Below are 23,532 nucleotides of genomic sequence, written 5' to 3'. Positions count from 1 at the left end.
AAAAATTAAAAATGCTGAGGGAAAGGCACCAAAAATAGAAGAAAAAAAAGCAAAATCAGCAACTTGAAAAAATAAATAAAAAGTAAAATTGTGTTTGCAGATGATATGACCTTTTTTTTTTTTAACTGAAGTATCGTTGATTTACAATGTTGTGTTACTTTCTGCTGCACAGCAAAGTGATTCTGGTATATACACACACACACACACACACTCACACACTCACAACCTTGTAGGTTATTACAAAATACTGAGTATGGTTCCCTGTGCTATAGAGTAAGTCCTTGTTGATGATCTATTTTATATATAGTCGTGTGTAGATGCTAATTCCAACCTCCTAATTTATCCCTCCCCCCATATGATCTTTATATAGAGAAAATCCTAAAGACTCACTCAAAACCTGTTGGAACTAATCAACATTTTCATTTAGTGAAGTTGCAGGATATAAAATCAACATATAGAAATCAGTTGTATGTTAAATTTAGCCAAAGATAAATGTAGCCAAAGAAGTGAAAGATTTGTACAATGAAAACCATGACTTTAAGGAAAGAAACTGAAGACCCTTCAAACTTATTTGAAAAGGGAATTGCAGTTTGTTAAGACCATCGGCAAAAAAAAAAAAAATTAATTAAAAAAATGAAAAATACCTTTTTCAAAAAGGTATTTTTGTCAAAAAACAAAAATCCTTTATTGGACTTACAATGAAAAGCAGTTGTATTCCAAGTTGGATTTCACCATAATGGTCACCTTGAGAATTTTTTCTAAGTTGTGAGGGCTGAAACAATCGAGACCTCCATGAGCCCTCGGGGTTGGCCAGGTGATGGGGGCCCAGCCCATAACTGTCCCTGTAACAAGACATGGTTTCTGCTAGGTTCCGCCTTGTCCCTTTTCTAACGGAGCTGAGAGCCGTGATGGACTGGGTGTGGACAGACACGACCCTGAGCCTGTCCAGCTGGATCTGTGTGGAGGACATCTACGCTCACATATTCATCCTCAAGTGTTGGCGGGAGTCGGAAAAAGTAAGCCAGTGATGATGCCTTAGCCCTATTTGTTTCTCTTAGATACAGGCTATTATTAAAAGGAACTTCTGCAAGTTTTCCGGCCAAATAAATGAAGCAGAAACTACTAGGACCTATAAATTGATTTCACCCCACGCGAGTTAGGAATCTTGGACCTGCTGTTGCCTTAGTGAGAATAGCATCCAGATTTGTTCCTCTTCTGGCAGCTGTATATTGTGGTTATTTTAAGAAGGTGTATTGCTGTACAACCCAATAATTCTGAAGTGGCTCATTTGAGAGCAAGGGGGAATGAGATGTGCTGGAGAAAAGTGGGGTCAGGTGGCTGGGACTCAGGCTTACCCTCTGATTCACTCTTTGATGAGGGACAGACAATGTAACATCCTGTGCAAAGGAAAATGAAGTGCAAATATTTGCATATTCTGCTAGGTTGGATATTAAGGTTGACATATGGATAGAATTACTGTTATTGAAGGGATGTAGTCCAGCCTCCTGAGTAGCCCTGAAGGGAAACAGGTCCTGGAGAAGCAGCAGCTAAGCAAGGTTTCCACAGCACATGGCAAAGCTGGGCCCTCCACCGCCCGCAGCCTGAGCTTGGGGCTGGGGAGCCCTCGATGCAGCAAACAGAGGTGATTCCAGCTTGGACAGCGTGGTCCTGACAACGTGTCATGAATGAAGTTAAAATGTTTTCCCGCCCACCATGCTGGGGAGGAGCCCATTGAAAGGCACAGGTTTTGAATATTCAGGAATTTAAAATATCCTTATCTCGCCTGATCCCTTAAAACCAGAGGTTTATTCAGCAGAGGCTTTGGTCCACAGGTCACAGCCCCCATTAAACCCACACAGCCCTGTTAAGGAGAAAGCCGCTCAGGCCATGCTGGACCCCATGTTCCGTGTAGCAGGATCCTCGCAGCCCTGCATCACTGCCTCTACCTTGTTCCCGGGTCGGGACAGGATGGATTCAGAGCAGATTCAGGACCCAATCCAGGGCGGACCCCATGGTTAGAGCGCCCGCCCTTCCCGCGCCCGCTTCTCCCCGGGGACCCCGCCTGAGCGCGTGGCCCTTCTGTTGCAGAGGTACCCGCAGCCCCGGGGGCAGAAGAAGAAGAAAGTGGTCAAGTACGGGATGGGGGGGATGATCATCGTCCTGCTCATCTGTATCGTGTGGTTCCCTCTGCTGTTCATGTCTCTGGTCAAATCTGTCGCCGGGGTCATCAACCAGCCCCTGGACGTCTCGGTCACAATTACCCTGGGCGGGTACCAGGTAACCGCGCCTCCCTCCGGGGTCTCCCCCTCCCCCAGCCCCTGCCAGTGCCTTGCCCAGCCATGCTTTTCCCTGCTAACCACCCAGTGGACTTACTTAGGTTTTGCGGACATATTTCCTGTCTGAATTTTGACTGTTCTGCAAATATGTGGTATGTGAGCTAAGGTGCAGAAGACAGTGAAGGGAGAGTTCTGTTCTGCTTGTGGGTGATACACGACCTAATATTTTTCTTGGAACCCAGGATGCAGAGAAGTGCTTTGGAATATTAACCCTCCTGTGTGTCTTTGTTTTCCAGCCTATTTTCACAATGAGTGCCCAGCAAAGCCAGCTGAAAGTTATGGACCAGCCAAAGTTTAATAAATTTATTAAAGCTTTTTCTAAGGACACTGTAAGTAAATGCATGGAGTCGGTCTCGATGAACACCTGTCATATCGACCAGCTGTTGTCACCTTATTCACCACTTTGCCATGGCCTGAGCCGGTGGGCAGGACTTTCTGGGGGTTATGAGTTACACACAGCAGGTTCCTGGCTACTGGCCGCTTTGATCATCTAAGATGTTAGGTCTGTATTATCGGACATAAGTGATAATAAACATAATTCTAATTCAGAGTATTTTCATGATAAGCACAACAGGTGTTGATCCTTTTTAAATTTTTAAAATTGTGGTAGATATTGATCCCTTTAACTGGTAGGGAATCTGTCCTAAGGAAATCATTCAAAATATGGAAAAGCTCCAAGCAGGTGCCTGTTTGTGATGGCAAGCTCCCCGTTAGTAAGAACCAGAGGCAATTGGGGATTCAACAAGTAGGGAATGAGTGAATCAACTACAGCAGATTTTTCAAGCAACTTCCTTTGTAGTAAGATAATCATTACAAAGATGATTTCATGGCATGAAAATTTCTCAAAATGAAACATAACTTTAAAAAGATACTATTATTTTTAAATGATTTTAAAAATTAAGATATGCATCCTCTACTGTATAAAACGGGGATGATGTTCTGGTGACGCGATTGCGGTGGATATCATCCTTTTCTCTGCATTCCATGCTTTTCATAAGATGGTAGCATGATTCTTCATAATTAAAATTGGCTTTACAGATGATGCTTTTTATTTAAAGTGATTAGGCAAACAGATGGTGCTGTCTTGTAAAACGACTGGCCTGTAAGAGCACACTGTCAAAAGTAATCCTGAGGAGCACACAGCTGTGAGGAAGGGCCCGGATGTCCTGGGTGGATTAAATGTGACTCTCTCATGAGACGGACGTACCCCAATAGTTGATAAATGTCTTTCTTTAGTGGGAAGGGAAAAAATGACACTAAATCATCTGATTTTTCTTTACTGTTTGATTGGAATGATTCCATGGCTGTGGGTGTGGCAACATCACCACTGGGGTTTGGTGATGTGACTGGAGCTGTTAAGTGTCAGAACTCACCAGGCAACCCACTGTAGGGAGGTGCCTTTCGGAGGAAGAGATTCCCCCGGATACGGTCAGTTAAAGGGAAGAGTAACTACTTTCTTACCATCCTCAAGTATGTGATCTATTGATGCAAGTGTTTTGTGTGCACACAGGGTGCTATGCAATTTCTGGAAAATTATGAAAAAGAAGACATAACAGTAGCAGAACTGGAAGGAAACTCAAATTCTTTGTGGACCATCAGCCCTCCCAGTAAGCAGAAAATGATACACGAGCTCATGGATCCCAATAGTAGCTTCTCTGTTGTTTTTTCATGGAGTGTGCAGAGGTAGTTACTGTATTTCCATGCATAATTCCCCCTTCCCCAACCTGAACTCGGGGCGGCGGTTGGGGGATGTAGAAGGATACACACCTCAGATTAATTCGGATCTTGGTTCACATTACTTCCTGGGAACATTCATTCGATGCTACTGCTAACGTTTTTGTTTATTAAATAATGATTTGCCTGGGAATCATTGACAAAACGAAGAACTTCTTAGTTTTCCTTTTTTTCTACTAACTTCAGCTTTAAAGAGGCTGGCAATGAGATCTGTGACCAAGAGAGAAAGGTGGAGAGAAAAGAAAGAGGGTGATGACTCGTAACATGAAACTGAGTCGGGTGAAGTGTAAGGTTTCCCTGAGCTTGGGGGTCTGGTCTTAATCACAAAGGACTTGCAGCGCTGGGAACCCTGATTCTCCCTTGCCGGCCTCCAGCACTTGGAGAGCCCCAGCACGTCTCTCCTCCGAGCCTGAGCTGGGAGAGCAGGGAGATTCCTTCCCACCTTACCTGAGCCTCTGGCCAGCCTGCGGCCACCACGCAGCACGTCTCACAAAACGTTCTTGCATCCGAAAGCCCGACGTGTCTGGGGGGCCGTTGGGGGGCCTGGACATAATACCCGGGCTGATTAGCTCAGTTTCCTTCATGACAGGCTGTGACTCAGGACTCTGGGCAGTCCCGTGATAGGTTTGTCCGGTCCACAATAACAGCTTCTTGGTTGGAATTAAGAAAGAATCATGATAGGTAAGGAAGAAAGCCTTCTAGAATCTGACTTCACAAGGAAGTAGTAAGAAGTATTTTGAAGGAGGCTGCTCAGAATATAAAGAACTCCTTCTTTAATCTTATTTTCTCCTTTTAAATGTCCCAAACTCCTCGTGTGGAGTTCTGTACTGGCAAAAATGCATTTCCTAGCCCTTCCTTTGAAGAGCCACCAAAAGAAATTAAAAATCAATTTCTGATTGAACATTCTGCTTTTGATCGAGATATAATTGACATGTAGCATTATTTTAGTTACAGGGGTGCAACATAATGATTTGATATTTGTATACGTTTCAAAATAATCACAAGAAGTCTAGTTAGCATCCATCACCACACAGTTCCCCCCAATTTTTTCCCTGTGAGAACTTTTAAGATCTACTCTTTCAGCAACTTTCAAATATACAGTACAGTATTATTAACTACAGTCACCATGCTGTATTACATACCCAGGATTTACTCATGTTATAACTGGAATTTGTGTCCTTTGACCCCCTTCACCCATTTCATTCACCACCACCTCACCTCTGGGAACCACCAATTCATTCTCTGTATCTATGAGTTCAGGTTTTGTGTTATTTTTAGATTCCACATATAAATGAGATTATCCAGTATTTCTGACTTATTTCACTTAACCTGGATGAAACTTGATGGCATTAGGCTATCACAAATAGCAAGATTTCATTCTTTTTTTATGACTGAATAATATTCCTCTGTGTGTGTGTGTGTGTGTGTGTGTGTGTATGTATGACATCTTCTTTATTCATTTATCTGTCAATGGATACTTAGGTTGCTTCTGTATCTTGGCTATTGTAAATAATGCTGCAGTCAACATGGGAGTGCAGATATCTTTTCAAGTAAGTGTTTTCATTTGCTTTGGAAAAATACCCAGAAGTGGGATTGCTGAGTTAAATGGTAGTTCTATTTTTTAATTTTTTTGAGGAACCTCCAAACTGTTCTCCATAGTGGCTGCAGCAACTTACATTCCCACCAACAGTGCACAAGGGTCCCCTTTTCTCCACCTCCTCACCAGCACTTGGTAACTCTTGTCCTTTTAATGATGGGCATCTTGCCATTCTGACAGGTGTGAGGTGATATCTCATTGTGAACGTTCTTTTTAAAACATAGACTGTCTGAGTCACCGTGGAGACTAACGTCGCTGGGTTAACATAAAGCGTTTCAGAATCCCTGTTAAGATCATCAGGGATTTCTCTTGTGTCGCCACACTCTTCCTCCTCACCTGTATCTGTGTTAAAGGTGTCTGAGGCCTCCCTGGATGTCTAAGAGGCTGGCTGTAAAGGTGAGGAGGACAGGTTGAGGTTGACAGTTGTGGACCCGGTGAAACTTGGTGAGATGAATAGTTCAGTGAGTTTTTAACCTCTCCTGCAGACTTCTGAATAACCACTGAAGTTGAGCTCTTTTTTTTTTTTTCTTCACAGAAACATGAGTCTGGGTGCAAAAGCAGAAATAGCAACAGATAAGCTTTCTTTTCCTCTTAAAAATACGACACGAGAGCACATTGCTAAAATGATAGCTGGCAACAACACAGAAAGTTCCAAAACGCCAGTGTAAGTTGATGGTCATTTTTAATACAGTGTTAGAAGGTGCATGTATCTGGTCCAAATCTCCTCTACAAATACGTGTGTGCAAGAAACGCCGTTTCTTCCTTCTTCGATAACCCAAGTGAGCCTGTACTAGAGGCCTTGATGGGCTGGGTCACAGCACGTCTGCTCTTCTCCCGCGCCCTCTGCCCAGCTTGTCTGGGGAGGACTGACCTCTCCTCTGGGGAGCACACCTTGCTCTCATCTGACCGTAATCACCAAAAACCAGGGAAAGGCCCTGGGAGACCCTTTTCTACTATTACCCCTGCCCCTGGGGCACCAAATGGCTGGCTAACAAATGGGCGTGAGAAAAACATTGCCATTGGGCTTCCCTGGTGGCGCAGTGGTTGGGAATCCGCCTGCCGATGCAGGGGACACGGGTTCGTGCCCCGGTCCGGGAAGATCCCACATGCCGCAGAGCGGCTGGGCCCGTGAGCCATGGCCACTGAGCCTGCGCGTCTGGAGCCTGTGCTCCGCAACGGGAGAGGCCACAGCAGTGAGAGGCCCGTGTACCGCAAAACAAAACAAAAACAACAACAACAAAAACCCCACTGGCATTGGTCCAAAAGTGCTAGGTGAAGTATTCCAGACGCCCACCAGCCGCAGCCTATTCCTATTCCTTGTTTGAAATGAGGTCAAAAATAGCAACAACAAAACCACAATTTTGCATGGGTAAAACAACTAAAACTTAATTATTCTTTTTTCTCTTAATGCCCAGGACCATAGAAAGGATTTACCCATACTACGTGAAAGCACCCAGTGACTCTAACTCCAAACCCATAAAGCAACTTTTATCTGGTAAGAATGAAAAGGAATTGTTTCAGAACGTTTCTTAATATTTCTTTTATTCAATGTCTGCAGTTTGCCTTTCACCCTTTATCAAGCTCCTTTCCAGTTTTCTTCCCCCTGTGACATGGTTTGCAAGAAGCATAAGGCTCTGGGCTGTGTCCACCAGCAAGAAGGGATCATTTACTCACCTGGGGGCGTGTTCTTCATCTTCCTTTGTTCATTGATATAGAACTTGATTGACTTAAATCCATGTTCAGTGACATGTTAACTGATTCATCAGAATCTGTTTACTTGTTTCTATTAGCAACCGTATCTTTGGCAGAAAACTGCCTAATACAGGGTTAAGTCTGAAGGCCCCGTGATAAGAACAATAAAAAGATGGCAGGAAATGGATTTGATTCAGCCCTAGGGTGACTGAGTACCAGTAGTAGGGCTCCATCCCTTAAAGTTCTCAGCCAGCAAAACTCAGCTCCGAAGTCACCTCCTCTGGGAAGTCCTCAGGGATCATACCATCCAGAAGAGGTCTCCCCCAGCTAAGACCTTGTCAGTGCTAGGGGTTGCCACGTGCCCATAAATAGTGCTTGTGTGCATGGCCTTTCCCAATGAACCAGGCTGCGTGCAACCTGGTGACCCCTTAGCACCTCCTGGAGCACCTTCCTCCTGGAAGGCACTCAGTAAATGGTGGTAACATGAAAGAATCCATCAGTTCCATCAACAGTCAGCTACTGGGGTTTTTAAATGTCTAATTAGCTGTTTGGAATTGTCAGCCAAGATGCTCCGGTGATGGGTCTCAATTCACCCTGTGACTTTGCTGCTGTCTCACGTAGCAACAGGACTGGCCTCTTAAGAGAAAGAGACCCCCACGGCCAGGCCCCCTCCTCCTTTTCCTCTCACAGAGCCGACGTGCCCGTGTGTCCCCATCCTGGAACTGGATGCCATGGGTACCAACCAGGCCATCCTGGTTCATCCGAGAATGGCTGAAGTGCATTAAATCCATAAACTCTCCTGCTAACTTGATTTCATGTTTCTCCTTCTCCAGAAAATCATTTCATGAACATCACCATCATTTTGTCCAGAGACAATACAACTAAATCCAACAGTGAGTGGTGGGTTCTCAACTTGACTGGGAATAGAATCTACAACCAGCATGCGCAGGCCCTGGAGCTGGTGGTCTTCAATGACAAGGTCAGCCCCCCAAGCCTGGGGTTCCTGGCCGGCTACGGGTAAGGAACCATTTCACCGTTAACAGTTACGAGATCCCACTTCTGTATCACACCAAGTTGAGGATGGGAAGTCTTTTATCTTCTTAGAATTCTCAAGTTCTATAGCTGCATTATTAGAATTCACAGATCCTTGGCCCTTCACTTTATTTTATTTATTTTTTAATTTTATTGAAGTCTAGTTGATTTACAGTGTTGTGTTAATTTCTTCTGTACAGCAAAGTGACTTAGTTATTCATATATATATATATATTCTTTCCATTCTGGTTTGTCACAGGGCCCTTCGTTCTAAAAACTGAGGAACCCGAGTCCCAAAGAAGTCAAAAATGCCTTGTGTGAGTCCCACCACCAAGCATAGGACCAGAAGCCATATTTCCAGCTTCTTATCTATTCCTTCCTGTTACAGCACAACAATTTAGTGCAATTCAGGGCTTAAAACTAGAAATGGGCAGAGTTCTCTCTTTTCTGCTAACATTGCCTTCTGACCTGAACAGATAGTCAAGTAGAAGTCACAGCTTGGCACATGCCTGATGTTACCATTTCTCCATGTTCTGACACTTCAACCCTAGGACAGGCACACCCCCTACAAGATGCTAGTACAAAGTTTTCTACTTCCCAGAATGAGTCTCTTAAGAAATCACTGTCTATACAGAATTTTATTATAAACATGAATCTCTGAGAAAAGCAGGGCAGAGTCCTGGATACAGAAAAGTGTATATAACAATTGCATTTCTATCATATATATATATTTTAACATCTTTATTGGAGTATAATTGCTTTATAATGGTGTGTTAGGTTCTGCTTTATAACAAAGTGAATCAGCTATACATATACATATATCCCCATATCTCCTCCCTCTTCCATCTCCCTCCCACCCTCTCTATCCCACCCCTCTATCTACCATATATGTTATGTAGCTTATGCATATAATATATGCAGTAAAACCACCAGAAGTTCATACACGAAACTATTAACACTGGTTGTTTCCAGAATGTAAGATTTCAAAGGACTTTCATTTTTCAAGTCCTACAGTTCTGTAATGTGTAATTTTTTTTTAAAAAAAAAGGAGCATGCATTACCTTTTTAAACAGCAAAAAGGTCAATGTTTTCACCAAAGGGAAACAACTTAAGCTTTGGTAAGTCTATCACGTCTTCTATGGCGTTTGAGGCAAAAGTGTTCATTTTTTTTTCTTTTAGGCATGTTCTCTTAACCATATGTCACGGCCAGATACATTTCTACCTCTTTTTTTTTTCAGTATCATGGGCCTCTACGCTTCAGTGGTCCTGGTGATTGGGAAGTTTGTCCGTGAATTCTTCAGCGGGATTTCTCACTCCATCATGTTTGAAGAGCTTCCGAATGTGGATCGGATTTTGAAGTTGTGCACAGATATTTTTTTAGTTCGAGAGACCGGGGAGCTGGAATTGGAGGAGGACCTCTATGCCAAATTAATATTCCTGTACCGTTCGCCAGAAACCATGATCAAATGGACCAGGGAGAAAACAAACTGACGTCCCAGGCCACAGACCACAAGCCAAGTTCACATTGGAATTTTCCAAAGAAAAAAAGAAAAGCACAATACTCTCCTAAGAGCTAAGCATTTCTAATTCGGTGGAAACGGTCTCTCTTCTGACTGGTGCAGAAGGACTGGGCTTCCTTTTGCCCTCAGAGCTACAAGCAAAGGTACTCTGGAAAAGCCCTCTGTAATTCCATTCCTCTGAAATCAGGGCTGCTTGCTTTATGGTTTGGTCCCTGTGTGTCTTGCAGTCTGATGGAGTAGGTGGAGGAGTCTGATGGGCCTCATCCCTCAGAGAAACAGGACAGGAGGAGGAGAAGGATGGAAAGGCCTTCTCCTGTGAGGGGCGGTGCCCTCTGAAGAGACACCACAATGCAACGCAATGCACGGGGCTCTGCGGCCAAGGGGACGCTGCTGTGAGGACGGGGGCCCTGCACCCCGAATACGCAACAGAACGGGGGCTGAAAACTCCTACACATATGTCTAGGTGGGAAACAGGGAGGGGGCCGGTGACCTATGGCGATGCCAGTGGAAGGATAAGACACATTCTAAGCAAAAACATAACGTTAGTGACACTTACTGCCTTACCTTAACTGAAGACTAATGAGAAATCTTTCCATTAAACACCAGTGACCTCTCAGGAAAAAAAAAGCAGCAAAACAAATATGTGGACGTGGTGTTGCTGAGGCCCAGGTAGTGACTCACTCCAACCTGGTGGTTTTCTGGTTCAGAGTTACTGCTCCCCGTGAAACACCGAAGCCCAGCTGGAGGCGGGGTCCTTGGACATTGTCACCTTTACTGACCGAGGTCTGAGCTCTCCTCTGCCCCACCCCCGACGCTTCCTCCCATTTCCATGATTCACGGCAGTGGTTTTTCCAGTATGTGACATTTTTTTCCCCTGTTTTTCAGGTCTGTCAACGGGTTTACATATTCCAATTCACATTTTTACATCTGAGACGGGTTTTTTTAAGTTCAAAATTACGGAAGAAATATGTATATTGAGCTTGGGGAAATAAACAAATAGCCTTTTCTTAAATTATTATTATGGGTCATACAACCTCTTCATGAAATAACAATGTAGCATGAAAAGCTGATGATTGAAATGTAGTTTTCATTCCATATTAAAAGACAGTTTCTGAGAAGAATCATCGAATGGACTAGACTATGTCCCCCCAAAAAATGATCCTCTGTAGTTTGGGTTCAGGACTGTCAAAATAAAGCACATCCTGCAAAGTCACTTTAAGAGTACTCTTCATTCTGCCTTACTGCATGAACTAGGAAAAGCGACTTCTCTGTACTGTGTACCGGGAGCTAAAAAAATCAACTAAGAATCCACTTCTTGTTGGTTGCATTGTGGGTTTTCTCATGTGGGTGCTCTATGGGAATAATAAAAGCAGGAAACAACTGGTGAGAAATTAACTTACCAGAAGGAAACCATTACAGTGAATATGGATCTTTTAAAACATATCAGAGTTCAACTGATGCCCCATGTCTTCTAGGGAATTCAGTGGTTGTGAATTCTTTCTTTTAAAAATGTCAGCAGGGGACCTAGAGAGAGCACGTTACAGCATATTTAGGAAGAAAAGGAATAGGAATTCTTCTAACAGGCATAGAGGTAAAGGATACCAGGATGGTAAACAGGTCCCATGGTTCAAGAAAAAGCCTCAGGTGTGGAGGAGGGAGGACACAGAATGACAGAGAGAGATGTAGAAGGACCAGTCCTGCCAAGGCCTGTGCTGGAGTGGGACTCCCCAGGGAAGGAGGTGCCTCTGCTGGGCCCCCTGGCCAGCCTGCCACGACCCTGTTCAGCCCAATTATCTGACAACATGAAGGGATCAGCAAGCTCTCACCGGCTTAATCCTCAGCCTCAAATGAGCACCAGACCCGGCCCAGAGATGAGGGACACATGTCCCCTTAGAATATGTTCTCTGGAGACAGCTCTGAGAGGGACCGTCCCCAAGGACCTGCCGGGGTGGGGGGTGCAGTCTGGCCAGCGAGGAAGGAGGACCAGGCAGAGGGACATGGGGCTTCACCCAGCCCTGGGGGTGCTGGTGAGCTGGGGCCGCCCTTCCAGGTCCTGAGCAAAGGCCCAGCATCTGGATGCTTTATGCATAATTGCCAAAATCTTGGAAGCAACAAAGATGTCCTTCGGTAGGTGAATAGATAAATAAATAAAACTGTGTTAGAATCCAGACAATGGAGTAGTATTCTGCAGTAAAAAGAAATGAGCTCTCAAGACATGAAAAGACATGGGGGAAACATAAATGCACTTTACTCAGTTAAAGAAGCCAATCTGAAAAGGCTACATACTGTATGATTCCAAATATATGACGTTCTGGAAAAGGCAAAACTATGGAGACAGTAAGAGATCAATAGTTGTCAGGGGTTAAGGCGGAAGGAAGGGATGAAGAGGCAGAGCTCAGAGGATTGTAGGGCAGTGAAAATACTCTGTATGAAACTGTAATGATGGATACATGTCATATAATACATTTGTCCAGACCCACAGACTGTACAACACCAAGAGTGAACTGTAATGTAAACTGTGGCCTTTGGGTAACAATGATGTGTCAATGTCAGGTCCTCATTTGTAACAAACGTCCCAACTGGCGGGGGATGCTGATAATGGGGGAGACTGCATGTGTGGGTCCGGACGTCTATGGGAAATCTGTGCACCTTCCTCTCAATTTTGCTGTGAACCCAAAACTGCTCTAAAAAAACTGTTTCAATTAAAAAAATCCACCTGTAATATTGATAAAACTCAGTAGGGCGAATGAATATGAAAGTGGGGAGAGACCAGGAATATTACAGTAATGCTATCCTTCCCCATGGAAAAACCCAGGCAGAATAGGGGAGAAAAAGTCCTCCCAGATCTTCTTCTTTAAACCCCTTAGTCATTAGCCCCTGATTAGCCAAGTATGTGGCCGTCCCCCCTGGAGGAAGGAGGCCAGCCTTGGGACCCTCTAACTCCCCCGACCCCACATCGAGTCCATCCTCCATCACCAACATCCTCATGGGACCTCCAGTGGTCAGTTTAGATTTTGTCCCCAGAAGGCTCTGAAATGGCTCAGAAACTCCATCAATTAAGTGATTTCTATACCACTCCACACCTAAGACCAAACTTATAGTCCTTATTCAATTTCCCATCACAAACTATGGTCCAGGCACTTTGTCCAATGTCACCTCTGTGAGGATCTACAGAGAAATAAAATGACATCCCTAAGATACGTCAAAATAAAACTCTAACAAGGAAATATTTCAACCTTAAATGAAAGCCTCCTTTCACAATTTTTCAGGGAGAAACGAAAGTTAAAATAGTAAATCAAGTTAATGTCCAAGGATTAAAGAAGATGGATTAAATTCTCTTACCTTCATGAGTTAACAGTCAAAGACAGTAGAGCCGTGTCCCCATTCTTGGGAGGAACAGAGGCCACTTCAGGGAAGCAGCTCGTGGCATCTTCACAGGGCCTTTTGGTACTTCAGATGTTCATTCCACTCAACACCAAGTTTCTGATTGTGCCTCATTTTTTAAAGAGTCCAAAAATCAGTAAGACCCACAGAACTTGCTCATAATGACCAAATTTCAAAAGCATTTGAGACAAGTCCCTGCCTGCCCAGCTGTCCAAGGCCAATGCGTGTCTCAGAAGCATAAAGGGTATTGCCAAAACCCAGAGCAGAAGCTCAACGGAAGCCTGGTGGAGTCACGTGGGTCCAAGACTGGCTGGGAAGCCTGTCTGTCGAGCCAGGTGAGCAGAATCCAAAACCCTGACCGTGACCTTCACCCACTGCAGGGCTGCATCCTGGTGCGTGGTGACCTCTGGCTGCTGCATCTGTCTTTGGGAGAGACACCCCCATTGCACCCCACCCACTCTCCCAGAGGCACAGCTGGAGGAGCTGGGGCTGCCTGGAGGCAGAGGGTGGAGACCAGTGAGGATGGCGGCCATGAGGTCCAGCCCAACGCATCAGTACCTCTCCACTCCAACCCCCGCGGTGCCCGTGTCACTGAGGCTGGGGTGCCCCGGGGTAGGTCCCAAGCAGCAGCACTGCTTTCACCACGCTTGGCCGCAGAATTACTCTGACCTCCAGAACCGGCCTCCTGTCGAAGGGTTTTCCCCGCGTGCAGTGAATTGCCCAGACTGTGGGGAGGGGCTGATCTTGTCTGTGGACCAGCTACAGGGATACAGGTTAGCCTCTCCGCAGCCTCGGTCCCGGGCGCAGATGCTGACTGGGATATGGGGCGGCTGATGTAGGGCCCTCACCCTGTGTCCGCATGTCGCCAGTGCTCGGTGATGCCCGCGGGACGCAGCTGCCCTGCAGGTCCAAAGCAACCGTCTTTAGGATTAGATTTAGGGGAGATTTAATAGGTTGCAGGGAGACTTTCCCCAAAGCCGCTTTTCCCCAACATTTATTTGCACGTGCCCACATTTGTTCTTTCAGGCGGAGCAGGTAACGAGCGCCAGCCAGGTGGCCGAGGAAATGGGGAGCTGCCAGGTGTGACTGAGGCGCCCACCTGACCCTTGGCCGGAGGAAGGACAGAAAGAGAGAGAGCAACGAGCTCCTGGAGAGCAACGAGCGAAGGATGGAAACGGCAGGCGGCACTCAAGCAGCTCTGGGCCCCCACCTCCCTGCCTCTGCATCCACCGCAGTCTGGGAAAGGACTTCTGAAAGACCACTGACACCCAGGAGACTGTGAGATGCCCAAGCACCCAGGAGAGCGGGGGCAGGGGGTGGGGTGGGGTGGAGGAAGGGGCAGGGGACCAGGCTGGAGGCCAGGCCGGGTGAGCAGAGCGGAGGTACTGGAGCCATTCGCATCCGGGGCTGACCATGTGGCCGTAGCCACAGAGCCCGGCCCATCCTTGGTGAGCACCCAGGATGCTCCTCACACGCCCCGCGTCCCCGCCCTGTCCTCCCAGGGTCTCCGCTTCCCACCAGGTCCTGCCCATCGTCCTGCCGGCCCCTGCTGGGTGCGGCCATCCTCCTTCTCCTCCAGGTTCAGGTTCAGGGCCAGTTGCTATTCGGGAGGGAGGGAGGGGGAAGGGGTGGGAAGAGGCCAAGGAAGTGGTGTTTTCAGGATGGAGGGGGAGGGGTAAAGGTTGGTGTGATCTGACCTCCAGGCAGAAACCCTAAAGGGTGGCAGGACTGTCCCCCGGGGGGCCCCACGTCTCACAGGCACAGCCCCTGCGTCTCTCACACAAACGTGTCCGTCTCCTTCCCAGGGGACGTCGTCCAATGCCAGGAGGAACCGCATCTAGGCTGGCTGGTGTCACCTTGGGTGTCAGGGAGATACCAGCCAGTCTCCCAACCCGAGGGAGGGGTCCAGACCCTCAGAACAGCCCAGAAGCTTCGGGGCCCCGGAAGGAATAGGCGGCCCGGCTCTCAGCGGAGGGTCCTCGTCGTATGCCCCGCCCTGCAGGCAAGACGTCATCCAATGGGACACAGAGTCTTCCTTTCAAAAGTGCCTAAAATCAGCTCAGCTCCGAAAGCTTTCCTAGGAGCCCCTCTTCTCCCTGGTGGTTGTCTCTCTCACCAAGCTCACTTCTGGGTGACAAACGTCACCATCAATGAGGAATGTCGTCCGGACTGAATGCCCGTCCAGGCAGGCACTCTAGACTGATTTCCTTCCTCCGTGTCTGTCTTGCCTTTTACCCACTGCTCAGATGGATTCTAGATGAAGAATCCACAGGCACCTCACATTCACATTCAGGACCAAAACCAAAATCATGATTTTCACCCCAAAGCTCTCTATCTTTCCTGCCTTCTATTTGTTAATAATACTCATTCACTGGGACGGAGGGGCTCAGAGGGCCTGGGACTCACTCAGGCCATGAAGTCAACAGATACCTGTTTGGTCGACTCCCCTAAACCTCTGCCCCTCCAGTCCGGAGCCCTGCTCCTGCCCCTTGCAGGCCATTCTTACTGCTCATTACAGCAGTGGGCTTGCAGCCCTGGTCTCCATCCCCTGTGGTCCTGGAATTTCATCAGATAACAGAAGAGCTTTGAAAAACCATAGGTTCCAGAACCCTACAAGACTCACCAATCAGATCATATGGATCTAGGGCCCAGAAATACCTCGTTTCATCAGCGTCCTAGCTCTTGTCATGGATCTGTGCTTGGGGACAGGATGTCTAATCCATGGGCTCCTAACACAGACTAATCACCAGACTCACCCCCAGTTCTTGTTAAAAAAAATACAGACTTCTAGACTTCACATGATCCCACAACTCTGACTCGGGGGCCGAGGTCCAAGAATCTACCACATTTAAACCATCCTGGTGACTCTGACATCAGCCAGGTTGGAGGACACTCCCTTCCCGTCCTGCTCCCGAGGGATGCTCTGGAGATGCATGCAGAGCTGAGGGGTCGTGATTCCAGGCGAAGACGCTTGGGAAATGTTGGCCCTGCCTTCCTTCCAGCCAAGCTGTCATCTACCCTGCCTGGATCCAAAATTGTATCCCCCCACCCCAACGAAATGGGTGTCTAAAGCAATTGAGAAACTAAAGCTCAGAGAAGAAAGGTCCGTATCCATGTCCCTCACATTCCCTTCCTGATCATTTAACACTTTCTAGGCTGCTGGTCAAAGGCCTGATGGGAAAACTAGGTCAAGCTTATGGAGAAAAGTGAAGAATTTTTGCAGCCTTACAAAAATGATGGAAAAAAAAATGATGGCTGACAAGGGACGTCTCTAGGCTTGGAACTAAGTAGCCAATCATTGGAAATGTCTGGTCTGCCTCATTAATAAATGATAGTAAGTGAGGCTTAGTCAGCAGCCCCTGCCCAAGCCTGGGCTCAACCCTAGACGGGGCAGTGAGTCACCCACTTGGTCTGGGTTCAGTATCACTAAGGAGCCTCTCAGACCTCCCGTGAAATCACTCCCCACCCACTGGATTAGACTGGAAATTATTTTGCAAAGACAAACTACATTTGCTGTTCTGCGCTAGAGAGAAGTCCCAAATGGAGCAGCCTCAGGGCAGGGGGCATGTTGCCTTGAACTTACGCGAAGGGTGGATGCTGTCCAGAGGGCAGAGTGGGAAATAGGAAAGGGAGGGCCTGGAGGGGACAGGAGTCACCGGCGAAGGACACCGCCTGGGATAGAGCCCAGAACACCTGGACCAACCGACCCGATATCTGCACTGCTGGGCCTACCCCGATGCGGCCGCAGGACCCAGGCCCTCACTCACTTCCCAGGACGCAGACCTCCAAGTGTGCAAGTGTAGACACTTAAAATCCTACTAAATAAAACCGGTTTCCATCTTCTAGCTGTTTTCCCTGACGCGTTCATCTGTTTAGATTTTTGGTACCACCTCCACCACAGCAAGTTTCTTCCAGGGGAAATTTCACATACGTGAATGTTGTTCCATCTCCACGTAGGAAGACTTTATAAAAACAGAGGCCAACTGAGCTGTGGAAAGTTCTGGGGTAACCTCTCTGGATTCCCGGTGCCGTTGGCTGGCTGGTGGCTCGGCCTGGAGAGGCTGCCCAGAGCCTGACCGGGAGGCTGCCAGCACATATGCTGAGCGCTCCAGGGCTGGGCCTTCCTAAAACGCTAATCACACACATTAAAGAACCACACAGAGCTCTACGAAATCATGAGTGATGTTGCTCTGGGGCATCTGGCTGATGCAAGGTGTGAAATAAAACGCTGCCTGGAGCCCCAGAGGCTGATGACAAGCACCTCTGCCCTGCACGGCCCTTGGGGCATGAAACCCAGAAAGCATAACAAAGAAAATCCCCAAAACCAAAAAATCAGAAAATATAAAATAACCAGAAAACAGAGGAGAGACCCTGTGGTATCAGTGGATGTACTAAAAACAAAGTCTTCTTGCAGAAGGGCCGAGGGGAGCCCTTGCAGACCTCAGTCATTGTGGGAGCCTGGCGGAGCCACCTCCCACGCTGGGGTCTGGCCAGAGACAGCGCCAGGCTCAGGCAGGCTCCATGGAGACACCAAGGGGGATGGGGCCACGAGGTCCACAAGGAAGGTGTTTGGGCTCAGAACTGCTTTGTGGGACCCCTGATGAGAATGACCCAGGAAATGAACTACAGAAAAGGGAATACAGATTCAGGGAAGGAATCAGAGGAAGAAGGTTACAGACCAGGGACCACCCACCCCCCATGCCACCCCACTACACAGCTCGTATCCCTTTGTCCCTCTTGGTCCTGGTGTTGCTAAGCCCCACTCTGCGCTAGGCACTGACGATGTACAGGTGAACGACAGACACACCACCTGCCCTCAGGTAACTGCCCTGCAACTTGGCAGAGTGGCAAGACACAGTTTGAACAGCTTGTTTCCATAGTACGAGTATTTGCACACACAGAACCACCAAAACAGCTGCTGGGGAAAATGGGTCTTTCACGGTTGTTCCGGCCTCAAACAGCAGCTTGTCTTTTCTGAGAGCAGCATGGGTGGAGGAAGGAACTGGGTCATTGAGGGTCTGGTCTGGGATCTGTATTCAGGAATAAATCAGGAATAATATCGCAATGACCTTACAGCTGTGCTGGGAGGATAAAATGAAATCCTGGCCATATGCTGTTGTGACGACTAGCACCAGGTAGTAGTGAATTAGAGAAGATGGCCAGGTATATGGGCCCTCTTGATCAGTATTTTTATCATTTTTGGTAAAAATAGGGGTGAGATCAAAAGCATACAGTAATCAAACCTAACCATATCACCTTCGAAATACATGGACATAAGTGAAAGGAGAAACTGATGGAATCAAAGTCATGGCCGTGGTGAGAGATTAGAATAGCATTCTTGCAGAATCTCACAGATCAAGGTGAATAAAAATTATTTGAACAACTCAGCTCAGAAGTCTGATATGTCCACTTTTTACAGAGCCCAACCCTCTACAAATAGAGAATACATAAACTCTAGGGTACATGGAACGTTTACAAAACTTGACCAGGTTAAATTTTTAAAGTATCAACAAATTGCAACCAACTGTCCTCATACTGCGCTGTTTACCCCACACAGCTCTCCCCTCTTCCAGGCACGTAGCAGGAATGCATTTCCCACCTCTGCCCCTAGTGATCTGGGTGGGGCTTTGTGATGAGTTCTGGCCCAGGTGGCCTGGAGCTTTCAGAGCTTCTTTCCTCCTCTCTCCTGGAGCCGCTTACATAGCAACTGGCAACAGGGTGCCCAGGTAACTACCAAACTTTGATGTTCCCATAGTGTAGGTGAGATTAAAATTGTGCTGTTTTAAGCCACAGGGATTCAGGGGTTATTCATTCTGGCAGCATGATCTAGTCTGTCTTGACTCACATGTTCTTAAACCAAGACTGAATTAAATTACTAATGACTAAGCAAAAATAATTTTAAAATCATGGTAGGAAAATGTAAATTCCTAAATAGTTCATGAGTTTAAAATAATGGAATGCAAAATTGTTTAATTAATCAAAAAGAAAATGACTACATTTCAAAATTTGTAAAATGTAAGTAAAGGTGCACTAATCAATGAGACTGAAAATAGATGAATTAAGCATTTAATTCAAGATGGAAGAGAGGATAGAAATGAAACAGATAATAATAACAAACAGATAATAAATAATAAACAGTTAAAGGAAGTCAAAGGTAGGAATATTTGTAAGAGAGAAAGTACAAGAAAAGAAAAAATGCAAGAGAGTAACACTAAAATCAAGTTGTTTCTGAAGAAAATAAACTCAAACAAAGCTCTACCAAGGCTGACAAAAGGAAAAAAAGAGAAAAGAAAAAGAGAAAGACAAAGCATAAATTTAAAAACAAGTAACCATAAGGAAATGTTATAAACAATTGTGTACTAATATACTTGAAAACTTAGATCAAATAGAAAATTTTCTTAAAATGTATATGTAAATGATAAAATTCAACTCAAGAAGAAATAGAAAAATACAAATGGAATAAAGCAATAAATACTGATTTAGAGCCAGAAGCTGAGGGACATCACTCCAGATTTTCCAGACATTAAAATGATGATGAGGTTATAGATTATGAACAAATGTAGGTCAATAAATTTTACAACTAAAACAAAATGGAAAAATTCCATGAAAGGCATGTATTGCAAAAACTGACTGAAAAGAAAATTTTCAAAGAAACAGAATAGTCCTATGCCAATTAAGGAAACTGAATTCATAATTGAAAACTTTTCCAGAAAAAAACTCCAGGCAAGATGAATTCATTTTTGAATTCTGGCAAAAATTTGAAAAGAAATACCAATCCTTCCATGAACTCCCTTAGAAAGTACAGAAGAAAGGAATGCTCTTCAGCTTATTTGCTAAGGTCACGGTTACCCTGGTGCCAAAACCATCAAAGACATTTCAAGATAGGAACTTAAAGAAAGATAGCCCCCATGAGCACAGACACAGAAATCCTTAACACAAAATATCAGCAAATCCATTTCAGCAGTACACTAAAAAAAATTCATCATGATCAAGTGGGTTTAACATCAGAAAACATGTCATTGTAATTCATCACGTTACCAGAGAGAGTTACAAGTGCAAGTCCAGGAGCTGCTGGGAGACCCTGGCCCCACTTCCACCTGCTCACAGAACATGAGTTGTCTTCTCTGGAAGGACTGATGGACCAGGGAAAAGACCGTCAGCTCCTCAGCATCCTGGGATCCCCCAAAGAAACTTCCAATCACGTGTACATATCACCCTGCATCACAGCCCTTCACCTATAACCCTGCCCACAAACAGCCTCCCCGCAACCCCGGATAGCTTTTAGTGCCTCCCTCTCAAAGGTGAAGAGTCACAGAGAATCACCAGACACTTGGGAGTGCCTTCAACACAAAGACAGAGGCCAAAATGGATCTCAGGAGCAGAATTTGAAAAGCAGGATAATCAGCATCTTCCAAAAGATAATACATGATATTGGGTTCAGGAAATAAGAATAGTTTATGTTAGGAGTGGAAAAAGGAACAATTAGAAAATGAGGTAAGAAGGAAGAGCTCAGTGCAAATTAAAAATCTGAGACCTTAAATGGAAATGAATGGGAGGTTTGAAAGATAAAATTGAGAAAATGTGTAAAAGATGAAAAATAGGAAAAAAAGTAGGAGAGAAAAGGTAATAAAATTAGAGGATTGAATCGGGCAGTGCAACACACCACTAATAGGAAATCTAAGAAGAGAAAACTGAAGAGTGGAAATTACTTTTAAAAATAAAGAAATGAAGAGATTTTCCCAGCATAATCAATGCAAAGAATTACTCCAGGGCACATCTGGTGAACTTTCAGAGCACATCCGAGGTAAGTTCAGAGAGAGGAGAACTATCAAACTGGCAATGGACTTGGACATGGAGCTAGAAGGTAATGGAGCAGTGCTTTCGAATTCCTGAGGGAAGAGGATTTCCAGCCTACAACTCTGTCCCAGCCAAGGCACAAACATGACAGTGACACAGTGCAGACAGCCAACAGCTCAAAACAGTCCCTCTGGCCCCATTTTCTGGGAAATTCCTGGAAGACGTGCTCCACTGAAATGAGGGAGTAAACAAGGAAGAGGAAGATGGGAACCAGGAAGCGGGACGCTCGGGGAGGGGGAGGGGCACAGAGACCCCTGCGTGGGGAGGGCTTCTGCACACCGCTGCCCACAGTGCTGGACGCCAGGGAGGCTGGGGGCTGGAGGAGGGCCCACCTGATGTATCACTACAACATGGAGACTGTGCAGAGGGGTTAACAGCCCTTTGGGAATTTTGAAAAGGATCAATTATAATTATATAGAAATATAGGCAAGTAAAAAAATGAGGCTATGATTAATTCCAGGCAATTATTAATTTGGGGAAAAAACAAAGGATGAACAAGAAAGAATATATAATTGTGGCTCTCTATTTTCTACTATTTATTCACTTAGCAAGGATTTAATGTGTAATGATTTCAAGCCAGGCACAGTTCTAGGCCCTGGGGATAAGACTAAGTCCCTGGGTTGTATTCTTGAAGGGAGGAAAGACAAGAAAAGACTATGGAAAAAAAAAATCAGTGTAAGGAAGGCGGTGAAGGCCTTTGGGTGTTCAGGGAAAACCTCTATGTTAGTTATGGAAAAATCTGATAAGCAATAGACGTTACTTATATATGTAAAATATGAAAATGTAATGCACTAATCAATCAAAATTGTATTAGCTGAGGCAGGGGGCTGCAAAAAGTCCTAGGAGAAATCTCAACTTTCACCAAAGGAACTTATTCAACACTTTCTAAAATCTAAAAACCAAGGAAGAACATTATAAACATGTTATTTAGAAATATGGAAATATATATAAAAGAAAGAGAAAATGGGAATTTGGTCATCACCAGAAAATTGGACTGGGGTTTGGGGAAGTGTAGGTGGAGTGCATTTGACCCTTAGGTTATGTGCATATATTACTTGGATGAAAATAAATTCATTTAGAATTAAACATTCCTGAAATGATGGCACATGTGACTCTACAGCCTGCACCGTGAATATATAAATCCCATGTAGAATTATCAACACCCAGCTTAGTCCAGGTTGGGAGCCCTGGGACAGAGAAGAATCAGGTGCATCGGGCGGAACGTCCACGTCCACACAAGGGGAAGGGCTGGTTGGCACAGATTCCTCCCATGCGGTTTTCACCGCCAGGAGTAAAGCAATATTAACAAGTTTCCGAGGGGGGAAGGTGTCACCCAGAAGTGTCCTACTTAGCCAAGTTGTACATAAAGTAAAAAGACACAAGGCAGATGCTGTCATGTAGGCAATAATTCAAGAAATCCATGAGCCTTTCTTGGAAAAAGAGAAACGGTGAAATTTAGCCAATCAAGGGAGGAGTCAAAATCATCTTTTTTAAAAAAAAGGAAAAATAATGGTTAAAAACTGGTGCTGGTGAGCTCTAAACCCATTTAAATATAAATTTAAGACTAAGTTTTTGAGACTAAAAAACCTGATGGATTGTGGTTAAAGGACAAGATGAAAATGTTACAAACCGTGAAAATGGGTAAATTAATAACAAAAAAAATCAGAACACATTAGGAAAAAACAATCTAAGGGCCCCAGGTGGTGCTAACTTCCCCATATTCCAGAGCAGGGAATCAACAGAAAATGTTTGAAGATGAAATAGGCATAAAAACAATCTAAGTATTTTAAATGTGAGAGGAATCTTTTTGAAATGAACCTCTCTTATGAAGAAACACTTATCTGAATTTCAAAAATTCCTTCAGTTTTCCTTCTTTTTCACTAAATTCCATGAAGATTAAATGTTACACTTTCATTTTAAAATAGTAAGTAGGAGCCCATCCTATAAAAGAATTTGTATCTGCTGGTCTCTTTCCCAGTTTGTACAGAGGCCTGGAATGACAGTCACAAAGGAAATGCTTGTTTCTGAAGGATGAGATTTGAAAGAATTATTTTATTCTTTGTACTTTTGGGGTTGCTGGCTGTGCTTTGTTTTTCAAATAAACAAAAAGTTATATAATTTCCATAAAACAAAACCCCAAAGAGGGAAGCAGAGCTCCTTCCTCAGTGGAGATGCCCTCACCCTCCGCCCCCGAGGGCCAAGCCCAGGGCACCTGGGGGCCATCAGGTGGCAAAGATGCAGGCATTTCAACCCAGGGACACCGTGCTGGTCCAGAGAAAACATCAGAAGTCAGCACTGTCACACCTCCCATTTTTACCCCCGACGCTCACTGTGGTGACACCAGCAGTTTCCTGTCTGTTCCCTGGAGGCACCAGCTGTT

The 23,532-nt window shown here is 45.4% G+C and overlaps 1 protein-coding gene across 1 annotated transcript in view; it reads left to right on the top strand.

Moving 5' to 3' along the window:
• PIEZO2 (piezo type mechanosensitive ion channel component 2) overlaps positions 1 to 9,882 on the top strand; it is a 345,308-nt gene extending 335,426 nt beyond the window's left edge. Inside the window, exons 45-52 of the mRNA XM_067014577.1 lie at positions 869 to 1,016; positions 2,089 to 2,277; positions 2,573 to 2,665; positions 3,847 to 4,019; positions 6,203 to 6,331; positions 7,083 to 7,162; positions 8,193 to 8,376; positions 9,630 to 9,882. Of these exons, the coding sequence (XP_066870678.1) occupies positions 869 to 1,016; positions 2,089 to 2,277; positions 2,573 to 2,665; positions 3,847 to 4,019; positions 6,203 to 6,331; positions 7,083 to 7,162; positions 8,193 to 8,376; positions 9,630 to 9,882 (1,249 nt within the window). The remainder of the gene's footprint in view (positions 1 to 868; positions 1,017 to 2,088; positions 2,278 to 2,572; positions 2,666 to 3,846; positions 4,020 to 6,202; positions 6,332 to 7,082; positions 7,163 to 8,192; positions 8,377 to 9,629) is intronic.
• Positions 9,883 to 23,532: the final 13,650 nt, after the last annotated feature.

Source organism: Kogia breviceps, chromosome 15 (genome assembly GCF_026419965.1).
Source record: "Kogia breviceps isolate mKogBre1 chromosome 15, mKogBre1 haplotype 1, whole genome shotgun sequence".
Lineage (NCBI taxonomy): Eukaryota > Metazoa > Chordata > Mammalia > Artiodactyla > Physeteridae > Kogia > Kogia breviceps.
This window is presented reverse-complemented; position numbering and strand designations above follow the sequence as displayed.